This window comes from Macaca nemestrina, chromosome 18 (assembly GCF_043159975.1).
Source record: "Macaca nemestrina isolate mMacNem1 chromosome 18, mMacNem.hap1, whole genome shotgun sequence".
Classification (NCBI taxonomy): Eukaryota; Metazoa; Chordata; class Mammalia; order Primates; family Cercopithecidae; genus Macaca; species Macaca nemestrina.
This window is the reverse complement of record NC_092142.1, coordinates 77,748,015-77,768,392: the sequence shown is the minus strand read 5'-3', so window position 1 is coordinate 77,768,392 and position 20,378 is coordinate 77,748,015. Positions and strand designations below refer to the sequence as shown.

Here is a 20,378-nt window from a genome sequence, read left to right as displayed (position 1 = left end):
AGAAGCGTGAAAAGTAAATTGCTAAATCCAACCAGAAGAAGAAAGGGCAAGAGAGCCAACTACTGTCAGCTTCCGGGCCAGGTGGAAGAATCCGTGGAGCACAAAGGTAGCTGGTGCACAGACCACACCTGACAGAGCCCAGGGGTGGTTTTTCAAGGGCAAATGACGGGCCTAGTGGGGACAATGCCCACAGTTCCCCAACTTCAACCAGAAGGCCTTGGCTGTAATGTCTAACATACTGCCACGTCACATTAGTTGTTATTTGAAGGAGGAATTTTTCCCCAAAATACCTGACTGGAAAACCTTGACCCTGGATGTCACCCTCATTTCTCCCAGGTCTAAGGTGCATGATTCCATAGAAAAAACCGATGTAATCCACAAAGGATACATCTTGAAATTGGATAGGTTGGAAAAGAACACAGGTGCCTTTATCCAAGCCATCACTGCAACCTCTTTTGTTCTGTACATATATGAAAAGCCAACATTCTCAAGTAGAGGTTCATTTAGTTTTTTTTTTTTTTTTTTTTTTTCAAAAGAGGCTTCTTGGTAGTTTGATTAGACAGTGGTATGTAGGGGATATAAGGATTACAGAAACTTAATTTTTTTAACATACAGTATTTTTTAAATATCATTTGAATTGACATAGAAAAGTGCATTTTTTCCAGTTTTTTAGGGAAAAAGAGATACTTCACCAGGAGGATAAAAAGGAAGAAGAGGGGAAGGGGAAATAAGAATTCCAGAAAGATGAAAAATTGTTGACATAAGAAGGAGGCACATTTTTGCCAAAATTCTCTAGAAGAAAGAATTATTATGGCTTCCCAGTAACTGACTCCGCTTGCCGGCAGGGGGAGGATCTGGCCGGGTTCCGTCTTCTCTTGAGATGACACACTGTCCTGCGCTGAAAACTTGAGCCACAGCCCGTGTGCCTGGGCAGTATTAATAAATGCAGATATTCAGCAAGGAAAGAAAAGAAAACTCCTAAAAGTAACAGCAGGTGACTTAAACCAGGGGAGATGTAATAGAACCTATAGAATTGGGGGTGGGGAGGCAAGCTTCAGGAAGGTTAGCACTGGGGCCTCTACATTTTCTAATATAGATTAATGGCTTGCTCAGGCAAGCAGCTACACGCTTGCTAAATGTGCTGACCGCCTGAAATTAGGAAAGGTGGTGACTAAGGAAGGGAGAAAAAAATAAATAAAATGAGCTGAATCTGAATGTGCCTCACTCATCCTGGTCTGACATATGACAAACAAAATTAACGGCGACAAAGAGAAAGCAACAAGTAGCAGGTAGTAGAAAACAAACATCAAACGAATGTGATTGATCTCAAAGAGGCCCTTTGTTGTTGTTAAGACCTTGGAGTCACAGTGGATACTTGAGGAACACACACACAGGCGTACACACACACACACACACACACACACACATTCCTGCCCACATATACATACATCAAAGCCAGACCGCCACAGAATTAGATGGGCATCGTTATATCTCTCTCTAACCAGGATAAAATGTGTGTCTCCAGAAATTAGAATAGATTATCTTGGACTCTGGCAAAACTCAGCTCAAGTATACTCCATTCTGCTCATCACCTTACAAAACTTATTAATCTAACACATGAAGAAAAGCAGGATTCTTGGACTTAAATGTCTGAGTGTTTTTTTTTTTTAAGGCTGTATATTTATAGCTTAGGAGGTTGAAAAAAGGAAATTAAGGGGAAAATATCAAACGAAAAATACTTAGGACCTAAAATATCTCGGTGAGGTAGATAACGCTATGATAGCAAAACAACAAAAATCAGAAGCAATATTAAAGGTACATTTGAAATGCTGAATATTTTTTTTTCCTAAAAAACAATCAACTGCTTATAGAACAACGTGTATACAAGTTGGAAAAAAAAAAAAAACACACACCTCACAAGCATCTCAGTATTTTCCTACAACTAGACGGAAATAAGAAATTACATGGGTTTGGTAGATTCCCTAATTGTGTTTCCACAAAGATTCATAACAAAATTCTTATATTTGATTTTATTTTTCCATTTTAAGACAAATTCACCAGTGAGTCAAAATCTCTTTTAAAAATAGATGTGTTTAAGAAGATGTGGAATGATAGTATTTTCCCCTGTCTTTTCTATTAAAAAAATGTTAAAACTTATAACACATACATGGGGCCTTTAGTTTATGGGGCTTGTTAATTAGTACTGATTCTGCGTTAGTCAGGGCCTTTGGATAGAGTTTTTGTGGGGGGGGGGGGTGGATGGAGTCTCACTCTGTCACCCAGGCTACAGTGCAGTGGCATGATCTTGGCTCACTGAAACCTCCGCCTCCTGGGTTCACGTGATTCTCGTGCCTCAGCCTCCCAAGCAGCTGGGATTACAGGTGCCTGCCACTACTCTTGGCTAAGTTGTTTATTTTTAGTAGAGAAGGAGTTTCGCCATGTTGGCTAGGCTGGTCTCGAACTCCTGACCTCAGGTGATCCGTCCACTTCGGCCTCTCAAAGTGTCAGGATGACAGGCATGAGCCACTGTGCCCAGCCATATTTGTTTTCTTGACAAATTATTTTTCAAGAAGTTGTTTGAAATTACACCAGAACATAAGACCTGCCGTGCTAAATCGGTGTCACCTTTTAAACCCAGTGTCTCTAAACCCAGTGGCACCAAGAGATGGTCTGTGGCTGGCTGCTGATGTCCTCTATAATGGGGCATTATCCTAAATATGCCACAGTCTTTTCGATACCATCTTGTCTTTTAAAAAAATTGGCAGATACATTGCCAAGTTAGGACACCTAGGTCCTATACACTGCCATGCATTGGTATTTGGTCTCTGTGCTGGCAGGGGACTTTGGGGATCAAGAGAATGAAACCTGATCCTTTTTGCAAAGATCTTATTGTGTGATAGCGTAAACAATGATGAGGGTAAGAACCACAGCTTTGAGGGTGTTATCATAGCTATAGTTTAATCAAGTAATTATCACATGTCAGAAACAATTCTTTAAAAATTCCATTTATTCCTCAAAAGAACCCTAACAGGTAAATTTTATTATCCTCATGAGTCAGCAAGAAGAGAGAGGCTTACCAAGCTTAAGTAACTTCAACAAGCGTTAGGGACTGAATGTTTGTGTTCCTCTACCCCTCATTTATATGTCAAAGACTTGACCATCAGTGTGATGGTATCTGGATATGGGACCTTAGGGAGGTAGTTAGGTTTAGATGAAGTCTTGAGGATGAGGCCCCTCATGAGGGGATTAGTAGCCTTATAAGAAGAGGACAAGGGGGCTGGGCATGATGGCTCCTGCCTGTAATTCCAGCACTTTGGGAGACTGACGCAGGTGGATCACCTGAGGTCAGGAGCTCGAGACCTGCCTGGCCAACATAGCGAAACCCTGTCTCTACTAGAAATACAAAAAGGGGGAAAGAGAGAGAGAGAAAAAGAAAAAAGAAAAGAAAAGAAAGAGACAGGGAGGGAGGGAGAAAGGACAGGAGAGGATAAGGGAAAGGGAAAGGAAAGGAAGAAAGGGAGGAAGAGGGAGAGGAAGAGAGAGATGAAGAAAGTTAACAGATACAGTGAATGTACACAATGACAGCTTCTAAATGGAATTCTAGTGACATAAATGTACTAGTAGATATAATTCCCAAAAGTGATTTATCCAACCCAGAGAGCCTATGAATCACAGAGAGGATGAAGGATCATCAATTAATCAGCAATTGCAGAATAATATACCTACGTATTCGAGTGACCATGTGTATACAACATAAGGTAGATCACAACTAAGAATGTCACAAAACACTGATATTTTTCCAGATGCTGAATTACCAAAGTCCCTTCAGACTTTTTCATCATTTGTTCACTGCATTCTTCTAAACTTCAGACGAGAAGAGGAGTCATCTTACTGGCACACTGCTTTCCTGTCTCTTCCCTTTATAAACCTCTGAAAGGCAGTGCAAGTTACCGAAGACCAGAGAAGGCCTTTGATGCATCCTCGCTTCACCAAATATGCTTCTGGCCACGGAAGCCCCAGCTCTGCCTGCAGTATTTTCTAAGTGTCTGAATGCATAGTCCACACAGCATTCCTGTCTCTTCTGGCATTATGACAAAATGACTGAGCACTTGCCTTTTTGGATCTTGTGCTGTCATTTGTCTTTTTTATGGAGTTTTTTTTCCCCCTGCATAAGATGATTTGTCTCCAAAAAGAAAGTCTTAATAGAGTTATTCCTACAGAAGGGAGCAAATCTAGTTTATACTCCCACCTTCTTCCACACTTGATATTATGGCCCGCTTCAATCAGGATTAGGCAGGCTTAACAATTAGAACCAAACACCCTATTCAGCAGGCAAGAGTCACTCAGAAGAAATAGTGGGAGGTGAAATTCTTCTGCAGTGCAGAATTTGTCAAGGCAATCATGGTAGCAGGGAAATGTTTCAATCAGCTGTTGACTATTAATTTATTTTGTTAACAGCAAATATGGATCCAAGAATCTCAAGTGATACATGGGTTCCCATAATACTTCCTAGGGATGTTTTCTGAGTTGACGTGTCATATTTGATAGCTTATATTAACTGCCAATATGCTGTCATTCTCAAATGTTAAAAACAAGCGTGGCTGCATGTGTCCACATAAATATACGGGCTGCTCATATGAGGCAGGGTAGGTGATTGGGCAGAACCTGATATTTCATAGGTAAGCTGCCATTTAACAGATGCAGGTGGAAATTGGAAATCAGCTGAGAATAAGACTATGTTCTGATAGAAATGTTTTGAAATTTTCAGTGTCGTTTTGAAAATGTACAGGCAATGGGCACCCGTCACTCTGAAGAAGAATATTAAAGGATCACTTAATGAAACTGTATGAGGGCTCCCCTTCCCCATACTCTTAACTCACTGGTTTAGGTCTGGAAATTTCCATCAAGGGCTGAAAGATTACCAGGAAGCACAAAAATTGAAACTTCAACATTTTTCCTTTGATGAATCCATGCTCTTGGTGTTTCTATTGGTGCTGTGAGATTTGCTAGATGAACAGCACACCAAGGGTCCCCCACGGGAGACTTCGCTTTGAGAAGGTGAGTGTGGAATGCTGACCCAGGGGAGGAGGCAAAGCTCAAATGCACATGCAACTGATCTACCACAGAGGGTCGTCATCCCTTGGGAACAGTGACCCAAGAGTTTCTAGGAGCTCACACACTGAACACACTGCTATCCTCTCCTTCCTTCTTCCTGTCCCAGCTAAGCTCTGAGAAATCTGCATGACAACCGCAGGGGCAAACGAAGCCCACATGGCCTCATTCACACCCCAGTCCTCTTTCTAGAAGGCATCTGGAAACAGGGGTGGCCCCTACATGCTAGGTTAAATTTCTGGAGTTCCTAAAAAACTGATGGAAGGAGGGAAAGAAAAGATGACACCAAAAACAAAGGCTAACTTCCACCTATCTGGGGCAAGTGGAAGTTGGAAAGGAGTACTGCCAGAGGCTGGCAGAGTCCTTAGGGTACAGGGATGGGCTTCAATTATAATATTAACCTGAAAATTAAGAAGTGATTTCATCTCATTCATACATACTAGGGAAGGGAAGCAGAACATACCAAATATAATGAAAAGTTTTCATTTGAAAAATGGTTTTTCCTTCCTCGAATACCACGGTGGATTTTTTGTTTTGTTTTGTTTAGATCTCTATTGGCTTTGCTTTGGTTTCTGTTTCCCCCCTAAAAAAAAAATCTAACTTCTGAAAACATTCTGCTCAGACATCCATTTCAAGTCATAGGACACATGCTCTAAAGGAAACCATCCAGGAGAAACATTTGCACTGTTCTCACGTGACTTGAGATTGCATCTGAGAAGGGTGCAGGGGGAGAACAGACAGAAACAGCCCTCTCTGTGTGCAGAACGCCGTGTGTCCTCAGTGCTTCTCAGGGCCCATAGCTCATTAGCTGCAGTTGGTATGATGCCTGCAACCTATGAGGCCATAAAATTCCCAATCATAATTCATCAGGTCCTGAGAATTCTCCTAAGTACATTTAGATCAAGTGCGTGACATTTCGCCCCTAATAGCGGCATTGGCTAATGGCCTAACGGAATTTAGATGGCTCCACCAAGCCACACAACTATATTATGTGTGTTCAAATGCGGGGCAGTCGTGGAGGTTGATAGGTGGACATAAAATAGCAGTTTAGGCTAGTGGTCACGATCACACACCCAGGACACCAGGCAAATTAGAACCTTCGCATCTCAGTTTACTCATCTTTGACATAGGATATTCATATGGAACCACTCAATCTAGTGTGAGGATCACATGAAATAAATGTTTGGCTGGTGCAGGAAATTAAAGATGATGGCATGTTTTTCTGTTGGAGTTTATGTTTAAACCAATGAAGCATCAAGGAAGAGGCCTCTACTTCCCAGAATGTTGGCTACTGACTTTTCTAGTTATGAACACCCTTCTGTGACATCGGAAATTCACAAAGATCCACGTTTGTAGTAATCATCAATTAGTAAGTAGGTAATAATCATGTTACTATGGATTCAGTAACACTGTAAAATGGATTTCTACTTTACCCATCCCAATAGCATTTACCCATATTTGAAAATTATTTACACCTGTAAGACCTGTTATTTATCCTACCTAGAATACAATACTTGCAGCATATACAGGTTTGAAGAGGCCATACAGTAGTTGCTTCTGGGTTGCAAAGGGATCCATAGTCCAGAGGGATGAATGACTACTCTTGAGGACTAGAGGTTCAGGGTCCCTATGGTATCAGAGGAGGAGGATATTTAGAGGGCTTGAAAGACGCCTTGAACTTCAGGCGGAATACCATGGGTGCTAAAAATTGAGGAGTGGGGTTTACTACAGGGAGTCCTGGCTGCTTGGGCCTAGGCCCTAGAAGATTCTCCAAATGGGGAAGGGGATGCCTTTCAGCACAAAGATCTGTGGGGAAAGAGGGGACATTTGAGCTGGTTGACTTTAATTCCGGAGTGAACATGGAAAAAGCCAAAGGAGAACCAGTCTCCAAAACAGTTAAACTGTCCGATGAAATGAAAATGTTCTGTCACTCTGCTGTCCAGTGTGTTAGGGACACATAGCTACCGAGCACTTGAAATGGGGCTACTTAATGAAACTGAAGAAGTGATTTTTACAAATGTCATATAACTTTAATTCATTTAAGTTTAAATAGCCACATGTGGCTAGTGGCTACCATGTCAGACAAAGAAGCAGCACTACAGTTTGGTCAGGCCACTTTGAAGAAACCCCAATTATATAACAGTACATTGTTTCCTCTTTCTGAGAATCAGCTAATGCCCATTAAACGCTGGCACCCTTCAATCTAAGGGAATATTTCTTTCCATAAGCCATTAAATGCTCCTAGATGAAACTGACTCGCTTCATCCCATGGCACTCCAAGTTTGCCACATTTGAATCAGGTTTTAGCCACTGTCATTAATTAGAATCCATGTAGAAGCAAAAACATTTAAAATAAACCCGGGCCCTCGATGTTAAAGCTGTCATTTTGTTACATGGCCTCATGATTCAACGATTAATGGACCTTAAAACAATCATAAAACATCAAGGCCTGTGTTCAAGCTTAGAAGAACAAGAATAGTTTTACTTCTGCTCCAGTCCTCTTGTTTTAAATTCACTGGGTGTCACCGGGCTCTGTAAACACTTTTAAGTATTTTGACATTGTGGTATGAGATGTTGTTAATCTGTTTCCTCCCTGACCTTCATTGGCCAGTGGCATGTTGCAACTCAGTGGAAAACTCATGAAAAACAGCAAGGAGGTACTCAGTGACATAGATTAGGACACAATAAACCTAAATAATGGCCATAATGTGCAGATTCCAATTCAATAAACTGACTCACCAAAGACTTATTGAGCATCCAGTCTGCACCAGGCAGTTGGTGGACACTTGTACAAATTACAGATTTTATTTGCATAATCCTCAGCACAAATGTGGGGTCAGCATTAGTGTCCCCCATTTCATAGATGAGCATGCTAAGACCCAGTCATGTGGCTAGTAAGGGGCAGAGGTAGGATTCCAAACCAGGTTTCTTGACCGCCTCCCAAATACCACTTCTTTTCCCAATATCCCGCTGTAGGACATGAACTGTTCGCTTATGTGGCAGACTGAATCTCTCAAAAGTGGCCATAGCAGTATGTCCAGTCCCACATTCTCTTCCGGAAGAGGTGGGGTCTATTTTCTCTCACTATAAATCTGATTGGGGTGGGTCTGACAGTCTAAAACATAGAATGCAGGAAAACCAGGGCTATCTAACTTCTATGGAAGGCCATAAAAGGCAATGTAGCATCTGTTTCCTTCTTTCTTTTGGGATGCTCACCCTTGAAACCCAGCCACCATATTGTGAGGAAGCCCAGGACACATGGAGACAATGTGTAGGTGTTCCAGCCAATAGCCCCTCCAGCAAGAGTCCCACCCACCAGTCAGCATCAATCCTCAGACTCATGAGTGAACAACCTTCAGGTGATCTCAGACCCTGGCTTTCAAGCAGCTTCAGCTGATGCTAATTGGAGCAGAGACAAGCTGTTCCTGAGAGCCCTGCTGAAACTACAGAGTCCTGAACAAAATAAATGTTGTTGTTTTAAGCCACTAAATTTGGGGGTGGTTTGTTATGCAACAAGAGTTACTGGAATATCGTCAAACTTTAATGAAACACTACAGAATAGGGAAATGCTTCAATTCCCTCATCAGTGATATCCAAATGGCCAGAAGATGGGTTCTCATGAAAGAAATCCTGAGAGGAAAAAGATCAAGGTCTTGGTTGTAGAAAAACACCAAGAATTTGGAAGGCTTATTATATCAGGGAATTAAGCGAAACATTTGAAGGAAAAGAAAACAGAGAGCCTAATGAATATACCACAAAGTTTAGATTTATGGGATTATACATTTATTGCTTTGACTGCTAAGGTCTGTCTAGAGCCTCAACCGGCTTTGGACTAATTCATTACTTTGGCTTTCAAAGATTTCTTAAGAGGATCCTCCACTTCTGTCTCTTGAGGTTAGAGGGTGGCACTGGGTGTTATTCTCTAATGTTCAAAAGATGAGAAAAATGTTCCTGGCATGCTAGAAAGAGGACCCAAACAGGCAGGAAAAAAGTCTTAATCTTTCCATATTCACAGATCTTGGCACTGTCAATGACAGTTTGGAGAGGAATTGAAAAAAAAAAAGAAAAGAAAAAACTGGATATCTATGGAGATACAGCCATACAAAGAGTTAAAGGAAGTTGGCAAAGAGTGACAGTGACTTATTTTTGACACTCCCATGTTTCACCCAAATGAGAAGCTGTTTAGGTCTTAACAGTGAATAACCTAAAAATCCAAAGTGGACCCCACTCTTTTGCCTCTACCTTCAAGATGCCTCAAATCTTTAATCCCAGCACTTTGGGAGGCTGAGGCGGGCGGATCACGACGTCAGGAGATTGACACCATCCTTGCTAACATCATGAAACCCTACTAAAAATGCAAAAAAAAAAAAAAAAAAAAAAAAAAAAATTAGCCAGGCGTGGTGGTGGGCGCCTGTAGTCCCAGCTACTCAGGAGGTTGAGGCAGGAGAACGGTGTGAACCCAGGAGGCAGAGCTTGCAGTGAGCCGAGATCCTGAGATCACACCACCGCACTTGAGCCTGGGCAAAAGCGTGAGACCCCGTCTCAAAAAAACAACAAAAAAAATCTATGCTGTTTTGGGTTTGATTCTCCAGAGTTGGTGGTGAACTCATCAGGTCTCTCTCAAATACACTTTTCCTCTCTTGGTTAAACATTCTTTGCCTACTTTAAACATTTCACAATCTAATTCTTAAATTTTGATATTTTGGTAGTGATAGTCTTAATTTCATGTACAAGACCACATGCACAAAAGTACTTTTACTTTTAAGATGAGTTGCAAATATCAGGAGAAAGGGGCATTTTGCTCATGCAAAGCTTCCCAAATACAAATGAAAACTTCCCAAATATCAATGGAAACCATCCGTAGATATTGGTAGCAATATTTAAATCTTTCAGTAGCTTTTAGTTTGGAAGAAATTTAGATTAATTGGGTTGCTTTTAAAACCTGTAATACTGCCATGGTTACATCCTCAGGATCACGGAACGCCTAAGGTATAAACAGGATTTTTTTTTTTCCTTTTTATTGATGGCTGTGAATTTTCTCTGCACACCTGTACTATCAAGGTAACTTTTGCTATAAACAGCATTTTAAAATTATCACATAAAAAACTATCAAGCACTAAATTAGAAAAAAACAGAAATTTGAAAGTGATAGTTAAATTTATGAAGCAATTCTGCTACACTCAAAGGCTCATTGCTTGACATGTAAAAAATTTTGAGCTGCGTGTAAGACCTGGGTATGAATTTCCCTCCACTGGGAGAAGCCACAATCCACACCAGACTCCAAATGAGAGCCACACGCAGAACATATGCGCTTCCGACGTGCGCTTGTTTGCATGACTAATGGAGTTAATATTAAAAGTCTTTTCTCATCATTTCAATTCTTTCTTTCTTTTTTTTTTTTTTTTTTTTAATTTGGCTGAGTGCCTTTTTTGCTACCTCCAAGAGCTGTTAATTTTGTTCGCTGCCGAGCAAAAGTCAAAGTCAGAGTCTAAACAGCTTGTAATGAGTTTTCAATGGCCCATCTCAATGAAATTGAGGGCAAAGACCAGCCGGCTCAGGCAGTGTCAGCCCTCAGAATTTATTAGTGAGGGCGCATTGTGTTCAGGGGAAGGCACAGAGGAGGGACTGCAGTTCCTGGGCTCTTCAAGAGGAGCCCCAGCCCTCATTAAAAAGTGGTGACAGCGACAGGACACGTGCTATCTGACCCATCTGCCACAACCTCCACTCTGGCAGGGTCGAACCTGGTTGGGAATGAAGGAGAGGGAAGTCAGCTGAAGGAAAGAAGGGCTTCCATCTCACAGTGATGTGGCTGTTTCTATCTATCTCATCGTTAATCAGCTAAGGAGGAGGAGCACCTTCCTTCCTCCAAGACCATGAAGTACCACCTGCCCACCTCCCCCATCCACACACATACCTGTTTGTCTGGTGATGGTGATTTGGGAGAAATGAAGCAGTATTTTTGAGTTCTGACTGCTTCTGACTACTTTATTTGTTCAATTCTTTTAAAATTCCTCCATCATGCCACTTCCAACAGATCCCGTGGTTTTACTTCCAAGAACGCTCTTCAGGCTGGGCAAGAGGGGTCACGCCTACAATCCCTGCACTTTGGGAGGCCGGGGTGGGAAGACTGCTTGAGTCTAGGAGTTTGAGACCAACACGGGCAACATACGGAGACCTCATCTCTACAAAAACAAAAATTAAACTTAAAAACATGTCCAGGTATGGTGGCATATGCCTGTGGTTCTAAGCTACTTGGGAGGCTGAGGCAGGCGGATTGCTTGAGCCCACAAGGTCAATGCTGCAGGAAGCCGTGATTGCACCATTGCAGTCCAGCCCGGGCAACACAGCGAGACCCTGTCTCAAAAAAGAAAAAAGAGTACCTTTGAAACCCACGTAATACTTTTCTGCACGAATTTAAAATCTCCATATAAAACAGAATTCTGCATGAGCTAGAGAAATAAATCCTATACTTAAGCATGAAGATCAATTTGACAATAGACTTTCTGGCCAAAGAAATACTCTGCAAAGCCACTACAATAACGCACATGAGCAAGTGGTGGTTTGAATCGGGGGGCGGGGGGGGGGGGAAGTCTTATTTCTTCATAGCCACGCTTTTTTATTTAAGGAAGAATCTATGGGGTTTGTGTTAAGAACTGATTTGTCCTGTGAGTGGAATGAATCAGAATTGTTGGATCCTGCAAGACTAATTTTTATATAATTGGTATTAAATTATGATTGATTCCAAGACATTTTTTAAAAATAGAGTGCCTACTAGATACTCTTGCACCTACTGGCTACAGTGCAAGGGGCCATGAATTCCATGGCAGGCCTGGTGATAAAAGTCAGTTCATCTTTCTTGCCACTCATTCATTCCTTTTTTTCTTTTCTTTCTTTCTTTTTTTTTTTTTCTGACATTGAGTCTTGCTCTGTGACCCAGGCTGGAGTGCAATGGCGTCATCTTGTCTCACTGCAACCTCCACCTCCTGGGTTCAAGCAATTCTCCTGCTTCAGCCTCCCAAGTAGCTGGGATTATAGGCACCCACCACCACACCTGGCTAATTTTTTTATTTTTAGTAGAGACGGGGTTTCACCATGTTGCCCAGGCTGATCTTGAACTTCTGACCTCAAGTAATCTACCTGCCTCGGCCTCCCAAAGTCCTGGGATTACAGGCACGAGGCACGGTGGCCAGCCATTCAACCACTAATGCATTGCTTTAGTCACTCACTATATTCACAGATATTTATTAATTAGTTGTTAAGGACAAAACTATTGACTAAGTTTTGGGGTGGTTGGTCTTTGTCCTCAACTATTAATAACTTAGGTTCTGGTAAAATTTCATAAAATTCCAGATTAATACAGTAGATTTCCAAAGCCTTCCATAAACCACTGTTTATTTAAATACACTCCTTATTTATTTAAATACACTTGTTTCCTCAGCCTTGCACGCATTCAGTAAACACCAGCAAACAGCAACAACAACAACAAAAACAAAAAAAACCCAAACAAACAAAATAGAAAAAAACTTTGCTCTTTGTGTTGAATATATCTGGATATTTCAAAAGCATGTCTGATCTAAGAGTGAGATTCATGCACAGGCACATTCCTTGTCACTTTCACAAAGACAAGAATGCTAATAACAACAACCAGCAGCACCGGCAAAAGCCACCATGGCACACCAGCCGGCAAAAGCCACCACGGTGCACCAGCCGGCAAAAGCCACCACGGTGCACCAGCCGGCAAAAGCCACCACGGTGCACCAGCCTCTGGGATAGGCCCTTTCCACGTATCATCTCAGTTAATTTTCTGCAAGGCAGGTTCTGTTCTTATCCCTTTTTGCTGAAAAAACGTGGAAAGAGGTTAAGCGATTTACATCAAATAACAAAACCAGTTCATTTTAGATCAGGGGAATCGGACTCAACAATCTATAAAATATCAACACCCAGTTTAAATTGTACATCTTACACAGCTTTAATCTCCTAAAAAAACTGAAATGTCCCTTTGTCTGAAAGTGAAATGTTGTTAATCCATATACGCTAAGGAGAGGGACAATGGCAGGATGGGGGTGCACCTGCTCGGAAGAGGTATCCACAACTCACCACTCACTTTAAAACTCTGTGGATAACTTCATTCAGAAACAAAGGAGAGAAATTGTTAGTGAGGGGTGAGAGCTCAAAAATTTCCCCAGTAAGGACTTTGGCTGCATTCAAATGCCAAGAGGATAGATATCCTCATTGGCAGCTAAAATGGCAAATGTTTGTTTATTTTTGAGATAGGGTCTAGCCTTGTCACAGGCTGGAGTGCAGTGATATGATACCAGCTTACTGCAACCTCTACCTCCCGGGTTCAAGTGATTCCCCTGCCTCAGCCTCCTGAGTAGCTGGGATTACAGGCACTTGCCACCACACCCAGCTAATTTTTGCATTTTTAGTAGAGATGGGATTTCACCATGTTGGCCAGGGTGGTCTCAAACTCACGACCTCAGGTGATCTACATGCCTCGGCCTCCCAAAGTACTGGGATTACAGGCGTGAGCCAGCACGCCCAGTCCAAAAATGGCAAGTGTTTTTTTTTTGTTTGTTTTGTTTTTTTAAATGAGGTAGAAACCACTTGAGATGAGTGTCACTTGAACCTGGGAGGCGGAGGCGGAGGCAGAGGATGCAGTGAGCCAAGATTGCACCACTGCACTCCAGCCCGGGCAACAGAGTGATACTCTGTCTAAGAAAAAAAAAAAAAGAGGTAGAGAGAGAATGACAATAACACTGCCCAGAAAAGTGTAGCATGAAATAAATAAACTATTACATGGGGTAATTGTTTGCATTTATGCTCACTTTTTTTTTTTTTTTCTATTTTACGAAACTTCCATTCGAGAGTTTGATGCTTAATGGTTATATTGGGGAATGCCTTGCAAAAACTTGCTAAACTATCAGACTGTCTGTTGACAGAGCACTATCTGTCAAGTGAGTGCTGGGGAGGAGATGCTATCTCCAGAGAAGTTTGCTGTGGCTGCTACATGCCTGACCCTAGCCAAGAATGCATTTGAGATTTTAGACAATTCCCTCATTCTGAAAAGAGGCCTGAAGTCAGGAACCCCCTAAAATGTTTGCAGTTGAATCTTTGCTGTTCTCAGCTTCCCCTTTGGCCGTCAGCTGCCACCGCAAGCCATTTAGCAAAGGAAGTGAACGGCAAATTCTATCACAGTGGGGACAGACTCTGCATAGTAATTCGTGTTGCAGGCTAATTCTGACTACACAGGCTTACCCCTGTTCCTAGACCTCCCAATTTGTAGGAGAAAGAAGAAGTGTGGATATCACTTTATTTGGGGCCATTTTCATAGCCAGTGACTACAGGCACCTACACAATCAAAGCCTGCGGATATCATATAATGTCAGCTGGTCACTCTGCTCCAAGCAGAATATTAGAGCAACATATTTGTCTTTGTGATAAAAGCACATGGTACACATTTACAGAAAACCAGGCCCGGGCATTCCTCTGAAATACTGTGGCTGAAAAGCCCGACTTTTTTTTTTTTTTTTTTTTGCCACGGAACAGTGAACATTTATACAATCATTAAAATCGCATCTACCACCATATTTTTTCTCCTTCCCAGTTTTAATACATTTTTATAATTGCATTGAAGATATTCTAACCCTGTTTTTAGTGCAAAGATAAAATTTATGAACCGTGACAAACGTATCATCTCCGAGCCAACCCGAAGGATAACAACATGCTTGGTGAGACCCAAGTGTTCCTTCCCTTCTGCCCATTTTAATGGGGAGGGAGAGAAGAAGAGTTCATCGGAACCTCAGACCTGGAATGCCAGACGCGGGGGAGGTTCCTGACCAGTGCCTGAGATTGAGGACGCATTTCAGGCAAAAGTCGTCATTCACACAGACATTTTTCTAAAGCTATCTAACTGGAACTTTGACTAACATGCATTTAAAATTTGTAACTGGGTATAATTGGGCAGCTTCTGTCAACACAGCCAAAGATATCTAAACAGATTTGTTCTCCCAATGGCACGCCCAATTCCCCCTTTCTCCTTTTGTGTACTTTCTTTCGAGAATGTTTTTGGATGACATTAGAGAGCAGGCAGCATAAAATAGCAGAAAAGTCAGTACACAAAGTGGCACAGAACATGAGCTTCGAGATTCGGAGGGGGGCGTCCAAAGCCATGTGACCTTGGCCAAGTCCCTCTGCCTCTGACAGCCTCTCCCCTCCTCAACTCCATAAGGAGAGATTTGGAGTGGACTTTTGAGGTCTGAAATGACGTGTGATGATGACATTATTTAAAACAAAATAAAATACCTCCAACTTTGAGACTCTATCCCTGGTGAGAAAATCATTTTCCTAAGAATATCTTAAATGCCGGTAAGTTCTTAAAAATCCAGCAAGCACAGATGTGCGAGCGTGTGTTTGTTAACTCAGACGGACACCATCAATTTTTTGAAAGTGATTTTTGTAAGCATCTACCCTGGGGTTTTCATTCCTTCTCGCAGAGTGTACCCTGCCCATGAACTCTCCGCTAAAGAGTCAGCAACAGAAAAGACTAACTCCGGATGAACTTTTCTGCACCGTGTCCCTGTTTCTTTAGAAAGGCAGACTTTTAAATATTTCCTAACTTCACATAATAGCCTTGCATAAGACACAAATGCCAGGAACCATAATGAAGTGGAGGTAATCTACACAATTTAAAAACACTTATTGTGACAAAATGGATTGACAAGGTATAGACGATACAAGCACATATAAATGAAATGCATCCCACCGGAAAAGCATTTTGCTCACATTGTCATTTACGGCTCCTGAATTAATAGACCAAGAAAGGCACCACCGGCCCCAACAAAATGCCGTAAAACCACTGGCAGCGAGTGGTGTCTCAAACTTTAATTCCCCTGGGGAGAAAAGGACACTGCCTAATCTGTATTCAGTCCTGACATTGGCCGCATCTGATATGGAACATTAGCTTCTAAGTCTCTCAATAGACTAGTGTCCTTCAGTTTATATTACTTTATGTTAATAGTAGAAAAATTACACACAACATCATTTATCATTGTTATACTCTGCTATACATCCCATAGCTTATTTTAATATATTTATTTACCCCTGAGATGGCGAGAAATTTAAAATATATATGTTTCGAGAAAAACCTAAAGGGAAAGATCACTGTAAATCTCTTTAAAAAAAAAAAAAAAAAAAAAAAAACCCAACAACTCCCTTGTGGGGAGGGGGGAATATACCGCATAGCTAAGCTTGTGAATGATAAGATGCTTTCTGCCTAAGGACTCAAGTACAGGCTGTACAATAATTTCTGCGGCATGAGTACATAACAAAAAAGCGGCATATTAATGATAAGATAGCTTTTGTTCCCGTATCGCACCTGTTTTTTTTTCATTTGTCGATGACATCCTTGAATTCTCTTATTAGCTTTTTTGACATCTGACCTCTAGCGAGGGAAAGGCAAATTTTTTTTTTCTCTCTCTCTCTCGAAAAGCAGTCGATCTGAGCCTGACTTCTACTCTTTTTGACCCAGATTCTGGAAGCCCAGAGCATAACTTCAGTTTGGATTCAAAATAGCAAGACTCTCCCTTCCTGCTTACGTTGTGTCGAAGGTGCCTTGGATTTGGTATCATGACCTCTGTGCTCTGGTTCAAGCTCTGTCCTTTGCTCCCTATATAACATGAGCAAGCTCCATCTCTCTGAACCTCAGTTTCCCCAGAAACAAAGGGAGAAGACTGGTTTCCATGGGCTAAGATTTCTCATAGCTCCAGTGAGTTTTTAGTAGATTTTGTTTTTTGTTTTTGTTTTTAGAGACGGAGTCCCACCCTGTCACCCAGGGTAGAGGGCAGTGGTGTGATCATGACTCACTGCAGTCTTGACCTCCTGGGCTCACGCAATCCTCCCACCTCAGCCTCTTGAGTAGCTAGGACTACAGGCATGCGCCACCATGCACAGCTAATTTTTGTATTTTTTGTAGAGACAGAGTCTTGCTATGTTGCCCAGACTGGTCTCGAGCTCCTAGCCTCAAGAGATCCTCCTGCCTCGACCTCCCAAAGTGCTGGGATTACAGGCATGCACTAATGCACCTGGCCTCCAGGGGATTTTTGGCTGGAGATTTTTCTGGGAGATTGTTTGTTACTTATCACAGTTCCGTGAGACTGGACGAATCTTCCTATTTTTCAAATAAGCAAATGGAAGCTCAGGAATATTGACATGACTAAAGCCCCAGGTTGAAAAAGCAGCCAGACTGGAACTGGAACAGTGCCTCAATCCTGCCTGGCACTCTTGTCTTGACTCCAGGCTGCCTCGAGACCATCTCTACAAATGAGAGCAATGGGAATGGGTCTACTTTAGGCATGTCGGGAAGTGACTGCAAGCTCCTACCTGCTGGGGCTGCCTTTTTATATCTGATGTTTCAATTTTTTTTTTTTTAACCACTTTGATCCTTAAAATTGCATACCTTGTGTCATGCATGATTATACAATACAGTCTTGTAATTTTGTGTTCTTATTTGGGTCAGAGGTAGCTGACTTGACATTAGCTTTTCCCTTTAGCAGGTACTCTTCATTCAGAAGGCACTCTCACGGATTATGTCATTTCTTCCACACCCAATGAGGCAGGCAAGGCAGGTACAATTTTCCCAATTCTATCGATAAAGAAAGCTGGGGCCCGGCACAGTGGCTCACGCCTGCAACCCCAACACTTTGGGAGGCTGAGGTGGGTGGATCACTTGAGATCAGGTGTTCGAGACCAGACTGGCCAACAAGGTGAAACCCCATCTCTACCGAAAACACAAAAATTAGCCAGGCATGGCGACCCATGCCTGTAATCCCAGCTACTTAGAAGGCTAAGGCAGGAGAATCTGTTGATCTCGGGAGGCAGAACTTGCAGTGAGCCAAGATCGTGCCACTGCACTCCAGCCTGGGCGACAGAGTAAGACTCTGTCTTGAAGAAAAAAAAAAAAAAAAAGAGGAAGAAGATAAAGAAACATGCGATCAAAGGTTCTTAGTGACTAGCCCCAGCTCACATAGCAATGAGTGGCTGGATGGCTGCTGGGAACTGAAGAATGGTTCTGGCTGCTAGCCCAGGCAAGGGCCCTTTCAATGATGCTGATAAACAGATATATCTGTAACAAATATGGACAATAACTCCTTCCAAAAGGCAAAATAAAACTCGTATCATTTGTACAAGATCATGCAATTTTAAAGCAATATTGTAAAAAATCTACAATAGAAAGCAAGGCTGAGAAGGCAATGTGTTCACTGAAAACATTTCTCTTGCCTCCTGAAGGCATCACTAGACTACATTTCCCAGACTCCCTTGCAGTTGGTTGTAATCATGTGACTGAATTCTGGCCAATGGGAAGCAGGTGGAAGTGATCTCACTGCTTCTAGGCTTGACCCATAGTAACTCCTTGGAATCTTGTACTTTTTCTTCCCCTGTCAGATGACTGGACTTAAAGGATCCAGCAGAGAATTCGCAGGCTCCAGGGTATAGCTGAGCCCCAGAAGTCAAAGTCTGGGTCCCTGAATCACAGTATGGAAGGCCGGTTGCTGAATGTCCATACTGATTGTTACTACAGCAAGTAATCAACCACAGTTCTAGGAGTTGTTTAACAGCTAAGTCGATCCTGATTAAAGGAAGAAAGTTGTGGAAGGAAGGCAAGGAGCGTTTCTACATGTCATAGCTGGGTAGACATTCAGAGCCATTCTCTTAGCCAGCCTAAAATATTTATTATATACACTGTCCTTGAGCAAATGTTGCTACAAACTGCCCCAGTGGGTCTTAGGATATTTAAACATTCACAAAATGTTCTTTGCCTTATCTTAGACATCATCTGATTTTCTTCCTCAATTATCTCCCATTTTGTTCACTTACTTAAACCTTATACTTTTGTTTCCACTTGATAGTAATAAGAGCCAACATTTATTGTATGTATTGGGTACTCACTACATGCTAGCCACTCTACTAGATACTTTATATTCAATATCTCATTCCATCCTCAAGGATAATAGGTAGATGTCATTATTGTCCCCATTTACAGTTGAAAAAACTGAGGTTAAGAAATATGACACTTGCCCAGTAGATTGAATCTCCAGAGCCACACCCAATGCCGATTGTGTATCTGTTAATAAAAAAAATAAAAATTCAAAAGCCAGAATTATACATGAGTGTCCAACTGGTAAGTGAGGCGTGGTGCTCCCAGAAAGCACTGTCCCAGAAATCTGTGTGAGAAATTATACCCTGAATCCTTTTTTCAGAATTGGGAAGACTCAGCACTGGACTAAGGCCCCAGGTTTGATGTAGAGGATCTTGTGAGCACTCCATCTAGATGGAGGTTGAAAACAATTACTTGTTGTAGTCCATGGGGGACCTTCCCAACTCAAGGATCCCCTTTCCATCCTACTCATTCACAAAACAGCCAGGAAGACAGAAGAATATTGTGTTAAAGAGCCAGCTTTCAGGCGGTTGGACTGCCTGGACTTAAAATCTACCCTCTACTTAAAAACTTGGTTCAATTATGTAAAGTATTTATGCCATTTTTTCCTTACATGTAGAAAGAGAGTACCTGTGAAGTGTGAATAACATAATGCCCGCAAAGCACTTAGCACATTATGTGGCACCTTTTGAACACTCAATAAATGTAAGACATTCTTGCTGTCATTATCAATATCATCACCATCACCTCCTCCACTAACAGCACCACCCTCCAAAACAGGATATGCTTAAGCACCAACGTCCAAAATGAGTTGACTGGAAAAATTGCCAGCTCAAAGATCAGTGTGAAGCCTCCAACTCCCATTACTTACAGACTTCCCAAGATGCTTATGTGATGATAAGATTAATTTATCAACTACAGATATTTGCAGTATGCCAGGCACAGGGCTAACATACAAAAGGAAAGTCATTTCTTTGTCACTAACCTACTCAAGGGCAGACAGGTTCCAGCAGCCACAGTTGGCAGTTCTGTGCCCTGTGTCTGCACCTTCGGCATTAGACAGGGTCTGCCTATGCTCACAGTCTGAAGACATGGGTCTCCATCTTCTCCGGCTGGAGCATCACTCTGATAGCAGAGCTAATAATAACAGTAAGCGTAATGACAAAGATAGCAGCTGCAGGAATGACAGCAACAGCTATAACTTACCAAGGTCTTGCTAGGGGTCAGCCATTGTGCTGACCACATAAAGATGGTACTTTACTTAATTCTCACAGCAACACTAAGAGGTATTAGGGTTGTTACCTCTTAGATATTATTCACCCATTTTTTT

The 20,378-nt window shown here is 41.9% G+C and overlaps 1 protein-coding gene across 2 annotated transcripts in view; it reads right to left on the bottom strand.

The window, feature by feature from the left end:
- LOC105491228 (WW domain containing oxidoreductase) overlaps nucleotides 1-20,378 on the bottom strand; it is a 1,122,875-nt gene that overhangs the window by 394,700 nt on the left and 707,797 nt on the right. The window contains exon 9 of one of the 2 annotated variants that reach the window (XM_071083672.1): nucleotides 18,211-19,234. The exons of the other annotated variant lie outside the window; for it this stretch is intronic. Within the exon in view, the coding sequence (XP_070939773.1) occupies nucleotides 19,169-19,234 (66 nt within the window). The 3' untranslated portion in view covers nucleotides 18,211-19,168. Of the gene's footprint in view, nucleotides 1-18,210; nucleotides 19,235-20,378 lie in introns of those variants that run through there. 2 annotated transcript variants of the gene reach the window in all.